General features: G+C 39.2%; 1 protein-coding gene across 1 annotated transcript in view; it reads right to left on the reverse strand.

Moving 5' to 3' along the window:
- Positions 1-15,513, reverse strand: part of LRPPRC (leucine rich pentatricopeptide repeat containing) — a 117,596-nt gene that overhangs the window by 56,215 nt on the left and 45,868 nt on the right. Inside the window, exons 17-23 of the mRNA XM_053383343.1 lie at positions 14,421-14,527; positions 14,132-14,209; positions 13,749-13,802; positions 12,869-12,982; positions 10,884-11,014; positions 8,268-8,353; positions 6,533-6,740 (exon numbers count right to left, since the gene is read on the reverse strand). Coding sequence (XP_053239318.1) covers positions 6,533-6,740; positions 8,268-8,353; positions 10,884-11,014; positions 12,869-12,982; positions 13,749-13,802; positions 14,132-14,209; positions 14,421-14,527 — 778 coding nt within the window. The remainder of the gene's footprint in view (positions 1-6,532; positions 6,741-8,267; positions 8,354-10,883; positions 11,015-12,868; positions 12,983-13,748; positions 13,803-14,131; positions 14,210-14,420; positions 14,528-15,513) is intronic.

The raw sequence follows: 15,513 nt of genomic DNA on the forward strand, positions 1-15,513 counted from the left end.
AATTTCTAATTGCAATAATGGAGTAAGAGAGACAAACCTTTGCTTCACTCAAAAAAAAAAAATAATAAGTGTGTTTTAAAGAGGAAGAAAACAATCTAGAAATAATGTGGACGTTTGAAATAAAGATGCAAAAAAGCTGCTGGGGGAGGGGCGTTCAGAAAAAGCAGCAATTTTTAACAGACTGATGGGAGAAATCAACAAATTGATAAAACAACTTGCCGTAATTTTTAATGAACAGCTATATTTAAACTTAGACAAGGGCTACAGAGACACAACACATCTTAGAAAGGGGACTGCTAAAATTTTGCATCCAGGGATTGCAGTGTATATGAATCCATAAGTCTCTTCAATGGACAGCAGGAGTTGTGATTTAACCAGTAACCCATTGAGAACTTACACTCCATTTCTAAGTCAAGCTTCACCCAGTTAAATCAGTTGTTTTCACTTGTCTGAACTATAAGCAAGTTTAACATTTTGGCAGTGAGGAGGCTTTTCTCATTTTGTGCCTCAGAAAAAGATTTCTTAAATGGTTGAACTCAAATTATTCACTGTGCTTCAGGCCATGTCTTCCAATGACGTTTTTGGCAATGACTGTAAAAAAATTCACCTTATGCATTCACGTTGCTATCTTCTGTTATCTTTCTCAGTTGGTTTCATTTGCCCTCTGAAACATTATCATGTAGCCAAACCCGATGTGCTTTTTAGCATAATCTCATTTTTATATCCAGTGCTCTTTTTCTATAAAAATAGGCATCGATACTCACCATGAAGTTCTTACAGTAAGTGCCACACTTTTTAACAACAAAAAGAGGTGCCAGTACTGTGTACCCATCAGTACCCCCTGGAAAAAAACAACACAGTTTGTATCAGTGTTTCCCAAACTTGGGTCTCCAGCTGTTTTTGGACTACAACTCCCATCATCCCTAGGTCAGGGATGATAGGAATCACAGTCCAAAAGCAGCTGGAGACCAAGTTTGGGAAACTCTGCTTTATATGATCACCGACTGACTGGGATCACTCAAGTGACTGATCCAGGAAGCACTGTCCTTGCTCTCAGTGTGGCTTGAGTTTGCCCTCAGTGACACCATCTTGTAGCTAAATCTGATTCTGTTATCTCTCAGCGACATTATCATGTAGTCAAATCTGATTTGCTATTTAGCTACTACTTACTACATGATCCTCAATTAGTTAGGATTTAGGAGGGGCGGGAATTTAGACTAGAAACAAAACAAGCAAACCTATAAACTGTGGCCCTCCAGATGTTGTTGAACTCCCATCAGCCAAAGCCAGTAGGGGCAATGGTTGAGGAATGATGGGAGATTTAGTCCAACAGCATATTGAGGGCCAAAGGTTCTTTCTCTGTATCAGAAAAAGAATCACACATTAGAAAGGGGGGAAAGTGGGTATTCTTATACAAGGTTTTCATGAAATGTTTCTAATGGAATAATTTTCTGAAAACACCATATTTGGCACTTTAAATTAGAAATGGGAATGTTTGACAGTGCCCTGTTTATCTACCAAATAGTGATTTTGTTTCAGTAGGTTTGATCCAACGACGAGAGCTTAAATGCAAGGAAAATGTGCCCATAATAACTCTTTCCACCTTTTATTGTATTCAGCCGCGTAACACCTTATTGTAAATAATAACTGGGTGGTTTTTTTTAAGTCTGTAACAATTAAACCTCCCATGTACAACACTTTTTGAAGTCCAGATATCGAAGGAGAAGTTGTTGCACAAAGATTTAGATTCCTAATGCTGAGATAAAATGGCCTCAAGCCCCACAATGAAAGGCATGCTATTAGCAGTATGCTGAAAGAATAATACTTTAAATGTCTAAAAAGTTAATGTGGAGTAAATAGTACTACTTCCAATCTGAAGAACAACAGCAATTCTATAACGAGCCATTATGAAAAGACAAGCAAAATGCTTTTCATTATGACAAATGTGATATTATATTGTGGAGATCCTGGAGGATCCAAAATCTCCAGTTGCCCTCCCTGGTCCTGGGTAACTGGGGATAAGCTACCTGCAGTTTCCAAAACCCTCAGGGCAACTTATAAAAATAGAAAGAAGAAAAAAAGAATATAATCAAACGAGCCTGTGTTCTGGGGACACCCAGATTCTATCTCTCTCTTCATCCCTGACTCTCAGCCTATGGGATTTTGCAGGGTTTCATATTGTCACCCATGCTGTTTTGCATCTATATGAAGCCCCTGAGGAAAGTCATCTATGGATTAGTGACATCAATATGCAGAGAGCATTTCTCTCTCTCTATGTATATACCCATAATACGGGTGGTCAAGAGTTCTGTAGAGTTTCTAACATTTTCTGCCGTGTATAATGTTTTAGAAAGTTATAAATGTCATTGTTGCGTTTTATGGGCTTGACAGACAAAGCGCATGTAAAAATAAAAACAATAGACATTTTCCTACTTGTAATAAAGTAAAGGTTTAGCTGCAAGTGAACCATGATAGTGTGTTTTGTTTGTCCCACAGAAATCTGTGGGAGCCGCTGAGTCTCCCCCTATCTCCACAGCTCTACCCCATTTTGAGAACCAAAAATTGGCACGTGTAATATACATGACTATCAAAATGCCATGTTAAAAAGGAAAAAATTGGGAGAGAATGTATACCACAGGAACCAGGGGTGTGTGAGAGAGACCTTATTTTCCCATATGGTTCTTGCTGGCGGGGGTGTGGCCTGCTCATAACATGACTGCGAGACAGGCGTACTCCCCACTGCAACTTCATCCTAGTACGGTTTTCATTTTTTCCCCTGGGAGTAAATGACTGCCATCCATTTCCACCCCCTTGTGGCAAGATCTAAGACTGCAGGCAAGAATGTGACAAATCTGATGCTCTAACCACATTTGGCCATACATTCACCACACAAAGATCAGGAGTAGAATATTTGTGACAACTTTCTAATATAAAAAATGACCAACATAACTGGGAATTGTTAGCTTGTAAAGCAATCTATGGCACCCTGAGAGTATTTAAAAATGAAATCCTATTTCAATATGTTAACAGACTGCCATTTATATTTTCCAGTCATAGACTTGCCAGAAGAGCTCTTCAAAATTGTTGTCAATATTATTGCTGAGGAAACTAGTGCCAGCAGAGGACTATCATCCAACCAATTCTCCAAGCAACCCACATAATACCTGGAGTATTTAATTCTATTGCCTTCAAGGGATCAAATCTCCAAACTCCATCTAAATTGCGTTTGCTCTTAGATTCTGTTGGACTACTTTAGGCATCCCATTCAAATTACATTCCACTAAAGGGTCCCACTGACTGACATTGCATTAACTTCCAAGCTAGCATTGTTAGGATCATAGTCTGAGGCAGTAAAAAAGTGTACGCAGGAGTTTTAAAAAACAGTGGCACAATCACATAAAAAATACAGCAAAATTGAAACATTCTGTTTTGACAAGGGGAGATCACTACTTCTTGCAGAACACTGTACAGTGGTACCTCGGGTTAAGTACTTAATTCGTTCCGGTGGTCCGTTCTTAACCTGAAACTGTTCTTAACCTGAAGCACTACTTTAGCTAATGGGGTCTCCTGCTGCCGCCGGAGCATGATTTCGGTTCTCATCCTGAAGCAAAGTTCTTAACCTGAAGTACTACTTCTGGGTTAGCGGAGTCTGTAACCTGAAGCGTCTGTAACCTGAAGCGTATGTAACCCGAGGTACCACTGTACTAAATTGACACCTCCACAGAATTTTTTTGGGTGGCGATACCAGGGCCCAAGAGTAATTTTATGCTGGGGATGTGCTACTGTCCACTTGATCAAAATTCTCAAGAGAACTTGAGGAGAAGAATAAAATCAAGGAAGCCTCTACAATAGGAAATGTTGTAATGTGTAACTTAATGTACCTTCACACAAACCAGCTACATATGTGCTGGTCTGGACAAAGACGTAAAAGGTCAATATACCGTTTAGGACTATGTCCTAGAACAGTCGGTCATCGAACCGACCAGAGATCCAGCAAACCTGGATCTAATCTTGAGGAGCACAAAGAACCTGAGTTGAGATGTAAGTGCTATCAAGCCTATTGGGATAAGTGACCATAGTGCTTATAAACTAAACATACATTTAAATGGACAATTGCCAAGAAAACTGCTCTGACTCTCACTGGATGAAGAACTCAAACTTGGACTTTGGTTTATGTCCAAATCTTTAATGCTGAAATCAGTATTGTTGTGTTTTTGTTTTTATTATGTATTCTGTGCTTTTATCTTGCATTTTTATGCTGTGAACTGCCTTGAGATCTTCGGATAAAGGGTGATATACAAATTTTAATAATCACAATCATAGGCAAGGCAAAGGGTAAATGCCACAGAAGGTGAATGGTAGTGCTAAATGCAAGCTAAGACGCTGATCCAACAAGTTACATGCCCCAACCTTCTTTTGATGAGCAAGGTGAGCACAACCTTTAGCACAGCAAATGGCAAGATTTCCAAGACTGGGCAAGCAATCAGGTTGTTGCTGTTGTTGGTTAAAATAATGGAATTGTGAAGTTGGAAGGAACCCTGAGGGTCATCAACTAAAGCATCCATGACAGATGGCCATCCAGCCTCTGCTTAAAAACCTCCAATGAAGGAGAGTCCACAATGGCCCGACAGAGTCTGCTCCACAGGGTCAGCAAACTTTTTCAGCAGGGGGCCGGTCCACTGTCCCTCAGGCCTTGTGGGGGGCCAGACTATGTTTTGGGGAAAAAAGAAAAAGAACGAATTCCTATGCCTCACACAAATAACCCAGAGATGCATTTTAAATAAAAGAACACATTCTACTCACATAAAAGCACCAGGCAGGCCCCACAAATAACCCAGGGGTGCATTTTAAATAAAAGGGCACATTCTACTCATGTGAAAACACGCCAATTCCCAGACCGTCCGAACTCTCTCCCATGCTGCATAAAATATCACATACAAAGCAGGGCCCTCTGATACCTCAGTTTTTACTGTTAATATGTTATTTGATTCCCTTTTGATCCTTACAGTACATTGGAGAGAAATACCTAGCATGAGAGCAAGTGAAACCAACACACCACATTCAGGATTCAATTTACACCATTTAACTACTGAATTAAATTTTAACAGGGACTACCCATTTCTTGAAATCTGCAAGAATCATATTTGTACTCCTAATTAAGAATGCTACCAAGTTTAAGCCAAAAGTTCTTGGTGTTGGGTTTCGGTTTTTTGGGAGTGACTTAGGAACATTTGTTTTGTGGTCCACCTGATTCTAGACATCACTGGGATCCTAAGGATGCAATTCTACACAAGTTTACTGGGAATAAGTCCAACTCAAGAGCTTGTTGCTGAGTAGACAAGGTGCAGGACTGCACCATAAAGGGCAGGGATACTATAGTGCCCACAAACCTGAAAATAATGTGCATTCAGCAGCTACGTACAGGCTGAGGCTATACCAGCACAGGCTCTCTGCATTGCACTGCCACTAGCTCCTGGATTATTCCATGAGAAGATCTGTTATGGGCTTGAATGGCTTCATTCCTAGATGCAGTCTAGATTGCAGCCTGAGTAGTGGCTCTAACACCTGGGAATCACTGCTGATACGCAACAGATTCTTGAGCAGCTTTCTGCTCTTTGACTCCCAACTCCCATGAGTACCAACCAGCATGGCCGACTGTCAGGGATGAGGGAGCCGTAATTAGCAACATCTGGAAAGCAGCAAAATGGGGAAGGCTGATTTAGGAAGGTAACTGATTTAAGTCTGCCTGCTTCTGCTCAATTCTGGAAATGTGTTCCAATTTTGCCGGACTTGTCCCAGAAGAGAACAAATTGCATTTGCCCATTAAGCTTTTGCCCTACTCTTGAAATACACACACGCCAATGTATAAATACATTTGTTTCTGACAATAAAATAATCAGGTTCAGAATTAAGGAAGGACAGGAAAAGGTGTTACAGAGTACGATAGATTCCGGCGTATTCGGCAACTGGGCGTGTAATTAAATCCCCAACTTTTGCTGTTCAATTTTAGAGTTTTAAGAGTTATAGAGTTTGAGCGCCGCCAGGGGCAGAGAGCACACCCCTCCGCTGCCTCTGCCACTGCAGCAGCCCGAGGCGAGGCGTTTGGCGGGCGGGCGGGTGAGCGCTGCGCTCGGAAGGACTTTCTGCGTCCCCTTCTGTGGGGAGGGAGGAGGAGCGACGGCAGAAGGGGCGCCTCTGCTCACCAGCTCCCTCTCCTCCTTCCTAACGTGTATACCCGATTTTTGGGGAGATTTTCCAGGGATAAAAAATCGTCTTGTATGCCGGAACATACGGTACTAGGAACTGTGCTCCAAATACAGCATATTAGGAGTGTATGACAGGAACCATGGTCCATGATACCATGAAGCAGACAGGTTGCTCGATGACCAACTACACCCCCCCCAAAAAAAACAGCTCCATCCAGAGTACAAGAGTGGACCACTTCCAGTGGATCAGAGCAACTTTTAATTGTGAGCATAAAAGCCAAAGTACAATTGTTTCTTTAGTTAGATCCAGACTGCAACCAACTTACTTTTCAAGGTGGACACCAATGAGGGGAGAACACAGGTTTCCAGTTGGCTTTGCTAGACCCAGGGACACAATGGTCTCGAGCAGCCGATTCACCACTTCAACGTCGTGACGCATGGCAGCACCATTAATAATGTGGAAAAAGGATGTGGCTGATATAGATTGAATAGGGACATCCTTCTCTTTCATCTCCTTTAAAATGTTAATAGCATCTACAATGAACCACCACAAAAGACCCTTAGGTAATTTCATGTACAGAGAAAACAAACTGCTATTAAAACAGCATTTCAAAAAACCAGCAGGAATGTAAATTCTGGTGTATAATGCCAATTTCAAGTTAATTACTACTTGCATTTCTAAACGAGACTACAATTATGAATCCACAATAGCATGGTTTTATCATTTTGCTGCAACTTTGACTACAAATTACAGATAGGAACTGTGTGCCCACTCTGCACTACGTAACCCTGTAGAGTCTGCCCTATAGCAACAAGATCCTACTAAATGGATGCTTTTATCGTTCAGTGCTAACATCTGCTAAATCACACCATTGTTTCTTCAGCAGATGGCTTGTCACGAGGCCAGATAATAAAGATGTGTTTACACTGTATATACAGCCAGACTAATGGTCTGATACCGATAGGGCCTGTTTGCTGTGTCGATACTAATTAGCCAAGGAGAGCCAATGAAAGCTTTCTAAGAGAGTGCATGTTAAAACATTAGGTTCATTAAGCTTCATTAAGAAGGCAGAAACAAACATTTTGGTATATGGAATAAGTGCATTTTTTTTGGTAATGTTCTTAATTATTGCACAGGCAAAATGTTTTGACCACTTTACATAAAAGCAGGGCTCATCTTTTGAAACTGCCTGCTGCATGCAGCACACTGTGCGCTTCAGAAAATCAACACAATGCCACCTTTTAATTGCACAGGTAGCCACAATCTAGTTTTATCATGTTTGGGGGTGAAATCTCACTCTAACAAACAATCCAAATCTATTATGACACCCTTTCAATTAAAGGAATTGGAAATAAATTTTCTGTTTAATAGAACAAATGCCAATTATAGTTGGTTAGTCAGAAACAGGCTGTTTTTTCCAGCCTCTAATTAATGGGGGTGATAGCCTAGTTTATAAACTTCATCGATTACTAAACACATACCGTTTACACCCAAATGCATTAAATACATTTACAATTAAAGATCTGATTAATTTAACAATATTCTTCAGTTGTTGGTTATAAAATGTTACATTAATAATATATAAAAGGCAAATTTAAGATCTTAATATTATAATACATTTATTAAAAAGTTAGAGGGTGGCTTTTTTTTCCTGAAGTGCTTAGACCCTTTACAAGGAGGTTATGTTTATAGGCTTTATGCTAAGACTTCAGACCTTCTTAAGCAAAAACAAAGCCATTAGTCTAGGCACATACGCAATTTGTGCCATAAGTCATGATCTTCAAACTCAATCCAAACAGCAATGCTAATAAAAACTAGCTGCAGAAATGCAAAAAGCACTGAGCTGTGCAAATGTAAATGACAAGCTTGCCAATCCATTAAAACTAATGGCCTGCACTGTCCAAGTATCTCTGGTTGAATTCACATGCAAATTTGTATGCAAAATGTTCAAGCACTTTGCAGGACATGATATACCATTAATATCAACTCATATTTTTATTCCGGTGGCAAGATACCTTCATTATATAGCAAAAATATACACTGAAAGAAAGAGCACTTACCTTCTACTCTGCCATATTTGCTCAAAACTTTCACCAAGGCTAAGCACTTGCCCGCATCAAGAGCAATAGATGAATCTTTACGAGAACTGGGGTATATAAAAAAAAACTGCATCAACTCCATTTGTGCCAGAATATAATAATCTCACAGCGCAATCATGTAGATGTTTACTTAGAAATCAACCCCACTGTGTGCAATGGGGCTTACTCCTGAGTAATTCAGTGTGCGATTTGGAAGTAAATTTATTTCTGATATATCATGGAGGCATTGGCGCTATGAAAGGATGCACTGCTTTTTGAAGACATTGGGTTGGAACCACGGTTACATGAGTGGAAGGCCTGGAATGTGGTGTGGGAGCCTGCAATGGGAAGAGGGTATCTGCGAAAATCAGGAGTTCCCCTTCCATGAGTAGAGCTTCAAAAACATCCAAAGACTTATTTATTCTCTCATTAATTCATTTAACATGTTTTGCAGGATTTCCGGGTCTCAATCAAATAGGTAAACAAAAATATGAAGAAAGTAAATCTAGGGTGTGTTACCATCGACAAAAAATAATACGTTCGATTCAGATTAAGCAACTCTTTATTTTATTATATATATAAATTTTCATAAACTTCCATCTCATAAGAAAAAATCATGGTGGTGTACAAAATATAATAACAAAATCGTATTTGCATGTTGGTCCCACATGCATGGGATAAGTTAGTCATGAGTGAAGGGATATCCCATTGATGAAAATGGAAATTAAGGGTACACCATTTAGGCTATAATCCTATGGCCATTTACCCAGAAGTAAGCCTGAAAGGACTGAGCTGATTGGCCAAATCCAAACCAATGTCAACCAGTCTTGAAATTTATTCCAAGGCTACCATTTAATACTGATATCATCATCATCATCATCATCATCATCATCAAACAGACCACAACTTCCTCAGTTCCCAAGGAATTATGGAAAGGGACCATTGCTCTTATCTGAAAGATATTCCTACGTGGTGTTACAATGGATTCAACTGGGTTTGGCTTCCTCTACTGCTCAATCAGTAGGAGCAGCCGAACCCAACTGAGTCCATTATACCACCAAGGAAGAAACTATGTTTCTCCAAAGAAAATTACTTATTGGAATCAACTTGCTTTTGGCATAATGCAACATACCTATTAAACTACCCTGTGCATCTTATAACTCATTACCTTGGTCATAATTATGGTAACAAAAGAGCTGTTTCAGTAGCAGCAGATGTGTTTTTATAATAAACAGAATGCTAAACTACATATGATAGCACATTCTCAAGGGCTGCCAAATAGATCATCTTAAATAAATTGAAGGGCCAGTTCCTTCTTGGTAGGAGATCTGGACTGATTCTTGAATGTGAATCCATATGAGAACACTGGACCTGTATGGACTGTCTAAGGCATTCATTTGTAGATAATCCAGTGAGCTGAACGCAGCCTGAACAAATGCACTCCACAGGATCATCTATGAGCATATTGAATGAACAGAAGATCCCTTATTTTGAAACATGGTCCAGAATTTGTTCAAGAACACAGAGCTATCGAGGAAACACCTGACTTATGCAGCTTGGTAATATAAGGAAGTTGTTTCACAGAAGCTAAAAAGTCTTATTTGCATCTGAGGCCTTCCTTCAGATGAGATAAATAAGTAGAGTTAACAAATATAGAGTTACAGAATTACACGTGCGCACACAAAATATATCTATATATGTCACCTCTACTCATGTGCAACGTAAGCAGGGTTTTGGAACCTGTTTAAAACCGGGTTTTCAAATAAAGTTTAGGAATGTAAGTTCATTTTAGCAACAGGAGAACCCACTGAACCTGCGGAACCCGCACGTATATGTGTGAAATAGAAATATAGAAGTTGAGAGAGAGAGAAAAAATTCACACATGACTGGCAATTGGGAAAATGACTGACTTTCCTGCAGCTCACTGTCAGTTGCTAAACTCTCATCAACTGTATATCTACACTGGTCCAACATCATGCCAAAAGAGCAGAAAGAAGCTCCTAAATATGTGATTATGTGTGTGTGTTGTTTTGTTTTCAAATTTACCTTAACAATAAAATTAAAGAAATAAAACTAAAAGACGAGAGGAGAGGGAAAAAATGGGGATCTGCAAAGTACTTTGCTGACAAACCAGGCATTACAGGTCTTAGCTGGGAGCTAATTTTCACAACCAAGATATTATCTCTGGAAACAGAGACTTTAAAAGGAAATGTTTGCAGACAGGTATTAGAAGCATAATGTCACTTACAAGCGCTGTAACCCGCTATACTGCAGCTACATTACCCAGCTCAGAAACCAAATCTGAATGCCAAGGTAGCTGCTAAGACCTTATCATAAACTGATTTATTAAAATACAACATAGAGCACCACTAATAAACATGTGTGTTCAGAGTGATTATATAATCGTGACAACTTGTTACAACCAATCTCGAATTTCAGCAAAATATTTTTATCAGGGGAAAAGCTAATTAAAAATGTATGAGGGTTGGGCTGGTTTTTTTTTGTTTGTTTTTTTTTAAATATTCAACCTACTTAATTCAATAAGGTCTGTGTATCAGCATAAATCTCTTTGACATCTTTCAGGGCCGGTGTACTTACAGTTCTTCTTTAAGGTTCATTGCCTCCTCCGCATTATCATGTCGACAGCACAAATGTATTAAGGCTGCATAGGCACCAACAGACATGTCCGCTTCGTATTTGGCTTTCACTTCAAGGGCTTTCTGCATATTCTAGGAGGAGCATTAAGGAAAAGATATGAACTAAAAGAGAAAAGTCCGCATGACATTTTGCATTCCAGGGCTTTGTTGCGAAACTACATTTATCTATGTATGCATAGCCTGCGTGCTGCTTGTTAAAACCTCACATGCTTTACATTTGCAAAAATTACAGTTATTTTAGCAAGTGACCTGAACTTGTCCAATCGAAACCTTTTGTTAGAGGAGCGGTTTATATGCTTTAGTGGACATCTTAGGTAGGCACATAATTACTATTATGATTTCTTCCTTGAATATATGTTAGCATTCGTGTTCGGTTGGAAGTTTTATTTTAACCGTGGGCAAAAGCAGGAACGAAGTGTCCAACTTTTAAAACCAAATAAGCATGCCCATATCCTTTTTAAGGCTATTCCTTAATACATCTTGTATTCCTATTAATACATCTTGAACATATGCTTATGAACAGAGGTCATGTCAAAAGCTTCCCCTGTCACTCTTCTTATATAGAGTAACAAAATGAAGCAAAACCTCTTCACGGCCTAAATTTCTGCCATTATAGAATACAAGCTATAAGGTTAACCATATTCTAGTTTGCTGCACAATAATGGGCATTATGGCACAGGCACACAAACAAGAAATTGGACCAGAGTCTTGGAATACACAGCAAATTGCAGACCTACACAAAATATGAACTACAGCTGGATGCCTGCTGATGAAGGCAAGAGCCTCTTTATCTCAGAAAGCTTTTCTCCAGCAGGAAAATGGAATTTCAATCCCCGCATTAACCACCTTGTAATATTTGACTTGCAAATGACTATTGCATGTATCAGTTGCTTGACAATCTAGATGTAAGAGACCAGAGCCATGGCTTGAAAGGACATTTGGCATGTATGATAAACCTATCACAGCTGTTACTATCATTCACTTTGCAGATTACCATTAACAGACCAGAGTAATCCCAAAACATGCCATTCAAGAGGTAACTGAAATGAGTTGACTTTTTTTTTTTGCTTTAATTGCTTTTTTGTACTTTGATATGATTTACAAGGGCCAAAACCAGAACCCTTGAAACATTATTCTCCCTTGCTTACCAGCACTAAACCCCCACCTGAAATGAAGCCTAAGTACATGCAATTACATTTGCAACCATTCATCTCTGGTTATCTTTACTTGCCTCTCTCTGTCTCCCTCCCACTTTACATCCCTCTGCCTTCACTTAAGATTTCAAACTCCTTGGAGCTGGGATAGTAACTATTTCCAGAGGGAAATGCAGGAAAGGGTCTTACAACACCTTAAAGACAAACCAATGCCAGAAATTGAGGAGGTGGTAGTGAGAGGGCAATCTCTGTGGCAGCTCCTGGGTTGTGACATTTTCTGATGTTAAGGCACCTAAGATATGTGTTTTCAGGACCACTGCCCCTATTTTTGTGACTGCAATTTGTTTCAACCGTTCTTAATGTTAAATTTAAAATTGCTGAATCCCCACCCTGGGGAATACTGGTGAAAGGCGGGTAATAATTTTAATAAATAACATCATCATCCTCAATAACAACTTGTCTTAAGCTTTTGTGGGCTAGATCTACCTTCCTCAAATGCATGTCATGAAGTGGGCTCTTGTCTATGAAAGCATATGTCTTAAATGTTAAGATGCCACAAGGCTCCTCCTTGTTCTTTCACTAGGATTACTCTGTATACTACTACTACTACTACTTTATTACTTGTACCCCATACATCTGACCAGGTTGCCCCAGCCATTCTGGTTCACTGCCACGTACATTGATGGGTGTTCTATAGATAAGAGTCACTGTTGTTTATTAAAACGTAACACTGAATGCTGCAAATTCAACACACAACTCTTTCAAAAGTTACCTCTTCCGCACACAAAGCAAATATAAGCTGCTTCAAAACATCTCCAATAGGCTGGTTCTCAGCTTTCAGTTGTTCCACTTTCTCCTCCAGTTCAGGCACCTGAAGTGCAGGGAACTATGGCAAGAGAAGAAGATGTTTACTAAATAAAACATCCCTGAAAACCGCTTGAATTAAGAGAGAAAACATGAAGACATGTGCAAGCAAGAACGTAAATTCTCTGCAACTGTTCGAGTCATAGCAAAAATGCATGACAGTTCCTTTATATTTTTAGTCTGCATATACTAGATAGAGAAGGACAACTTAACACCAAATTGTGGTGCGTCTTCCCTCACTCAGCATGAACATGTGCAATTGCGTTGAGCTTTAAGTGCTTTTACCACAGAACCATTAAGGCAAATGTTTGTGATTATTCCTAGGACATGCATTGCCCAGAACCTTTAAAAAAAAAAAAAGGTTTCACCATCGAGTGCAGATGCCCCATCCATGTGCCCCACCCTAGTGTACAGGACTTCACACACACTTTCGATGCAAGTGAGGCCAGGAATTTTTTTTTGCAACTTGCCCTTCCCTGCCCAAAGAGGCAAAAACATAGGCTCATAACCGTCCCTGTGAGCTGCTCTCTTTTCTAAATGGGGAAACTGAGTCACAGCAGCTGCCTCAGGTGTTCAAGCCTGTTCTGGGAAGGCCAAATATGCAGACGACATATTCGAACTAACAGACATATTATGCTTCTGCTGTTATTAACACTGAAGCTAATTCCAGGAAAAGACTGGAACGTCAGCTGCGCAAGAGAATAGATACCTTGGAAGCAAAGTATCCTTTTTGTATACAAAAATTATTTGATTACTAACAAATAAACCTAGATAGCCAGTCTACTTACTTTTGATAATTCTCCGGGCAACAATGCCTCTTTATCAGTCAAGAGAATTACATCCTAAAAGATAATATATATAGTGTAAGAAAATGTATGAAATATATGATGAACAGAATTGAACAAGATCCCATTTCAGAAATATCGCAAAGCATGCCATTAAGCCATAGAAAAGGGTATCTCTGTCCCCATTTATCCTCGTAGTTAGAGCTTTAAAATTCTCTGCCCAAAACACAAATGCTTCCAAATTAAATAAAAAGGAGAAGATCAATATGCTGTTTTAAAAACCAGAAACAGTTCCTTTTAAATGTTGTTTCTCTCTAAACAGATCCATGGGGAGTACAGACACATGTTTTATATTGAAAGACATCATTTAATTTACCACTACAGACCTTAATTAATTCAGGAACGTGGCAGCTGTCCAGTAGGTTGCGAATACCTCTAAAGATGTTGGGAGGGATCACTATATTCTGTACCGAGAGGTGGAGAAAATTACATGAGTTTTAAAAACACAACCAAACTGAGATAATTTCTGTTAGACAAATTTCAGACATAATTTAAGTCTCCAGCACTCGCATGTCATTGAGAAGTGGTCTGGTTGTACTTAAAAGCTGCAATTTCAAATCTAATAGATACATGTCAGGCAGGACAGGCATTATGTAGCAAAAAATGAAATGGTACCATCTTCTTCAGCTGATGGAAGTATTGTCTCAACCGCTCCTCCTTGGCCTGTACCTCTGAGTCACTCATGCTGTCAATCAAGCTATAAAGAAAATAGCCAACAGCTTCTGCAGGGGGGAGGAACACAAGAGAAAGCATTCCACTAAAATTACTGACACTGTCATGTTATCAAGATTAATTTATAAGAAATCATTTTGGTGTGAGATGTCACCCTGATGAGAGGCTCTGAAATGGCAACAATGATCACTGAGGCATAGAGATTATGTGGTTTGGGAGCACATATCTAACTGGTGAGTGAAAGGAATATTAATTATTTTCAAACCCGGTGACAGCTTTTCAGTACAGAATCTATCTTCAATCTATTTTTTCTCACTGCTGTGTGACAGAAGCAGTACTGCCCAGGGCCTCTCCCCCACTCTCCTGCCCACTACCCCAAAATAGTTGCCATAAATATTTTGTCATTTATTCAAAAGGAAATAAAGAGGTTCCTAAAGCATCGCGTACACAGCACTGTATATTTCACATTATTTACCATGCTTTCTGCAGCCTAGCAAGCGAACACGAATACAATAAGGAGTATTAAATGATTTTTAACAACCAGATCCAATAATCCTGTGGAGAGCTACTTATTAGCCAATGAAAATCAAGATTAACAAAAGATGCTACATGGTGAACAGCACTAATTTTCTTTGGCACTCAAGCATAAAATGTATAGGAGCACCAGGAAGAACTAATGAGCTTTTGATAAGACATCTACTAGTGACATGTACTGCATTCTTTTTATTATTTATTGAGAGTGTTCAGCAGGTCTTAAATCACTTTATTCAAGATACTAAGTGGCATTTTGCTCTTTGATATGACAGAAAGCAATTAAAATGTTATTTTAATAGTTTTATGTTTTGTTTTGTTTTAATAGCTTTCTGAAATACAGAAAAACTTGGTTGTAGTTGTAAAGCGTTTATTTAAGGGATCTGATTATGTTATCAGTGTTGCAAACCTTTCTGTTTTATTTAACACATGTGCATTCTATGAATGGAGAACATTTTAATTAAAGAAAGAAAAGGGGGAAACAGCCCCCTCCCCCAAAAATCTC

The sequence above is a fragment of the Podarcis raffonei genome, chromosome 3 (assembly GCF_027172205.1).
Source record: "Podarcis raffonei isolate rPodRaf1 chromosome 3, rPodRaf1.pri, whole genome shotgun sequence".
NCBI classification, from domain to species: domain Eukaryota; kingdom Metazoa; phylum Chordata; class Lepidosauria; order Squamata; family Lacertidae; genus Podarcis; species Podarcis raffonei.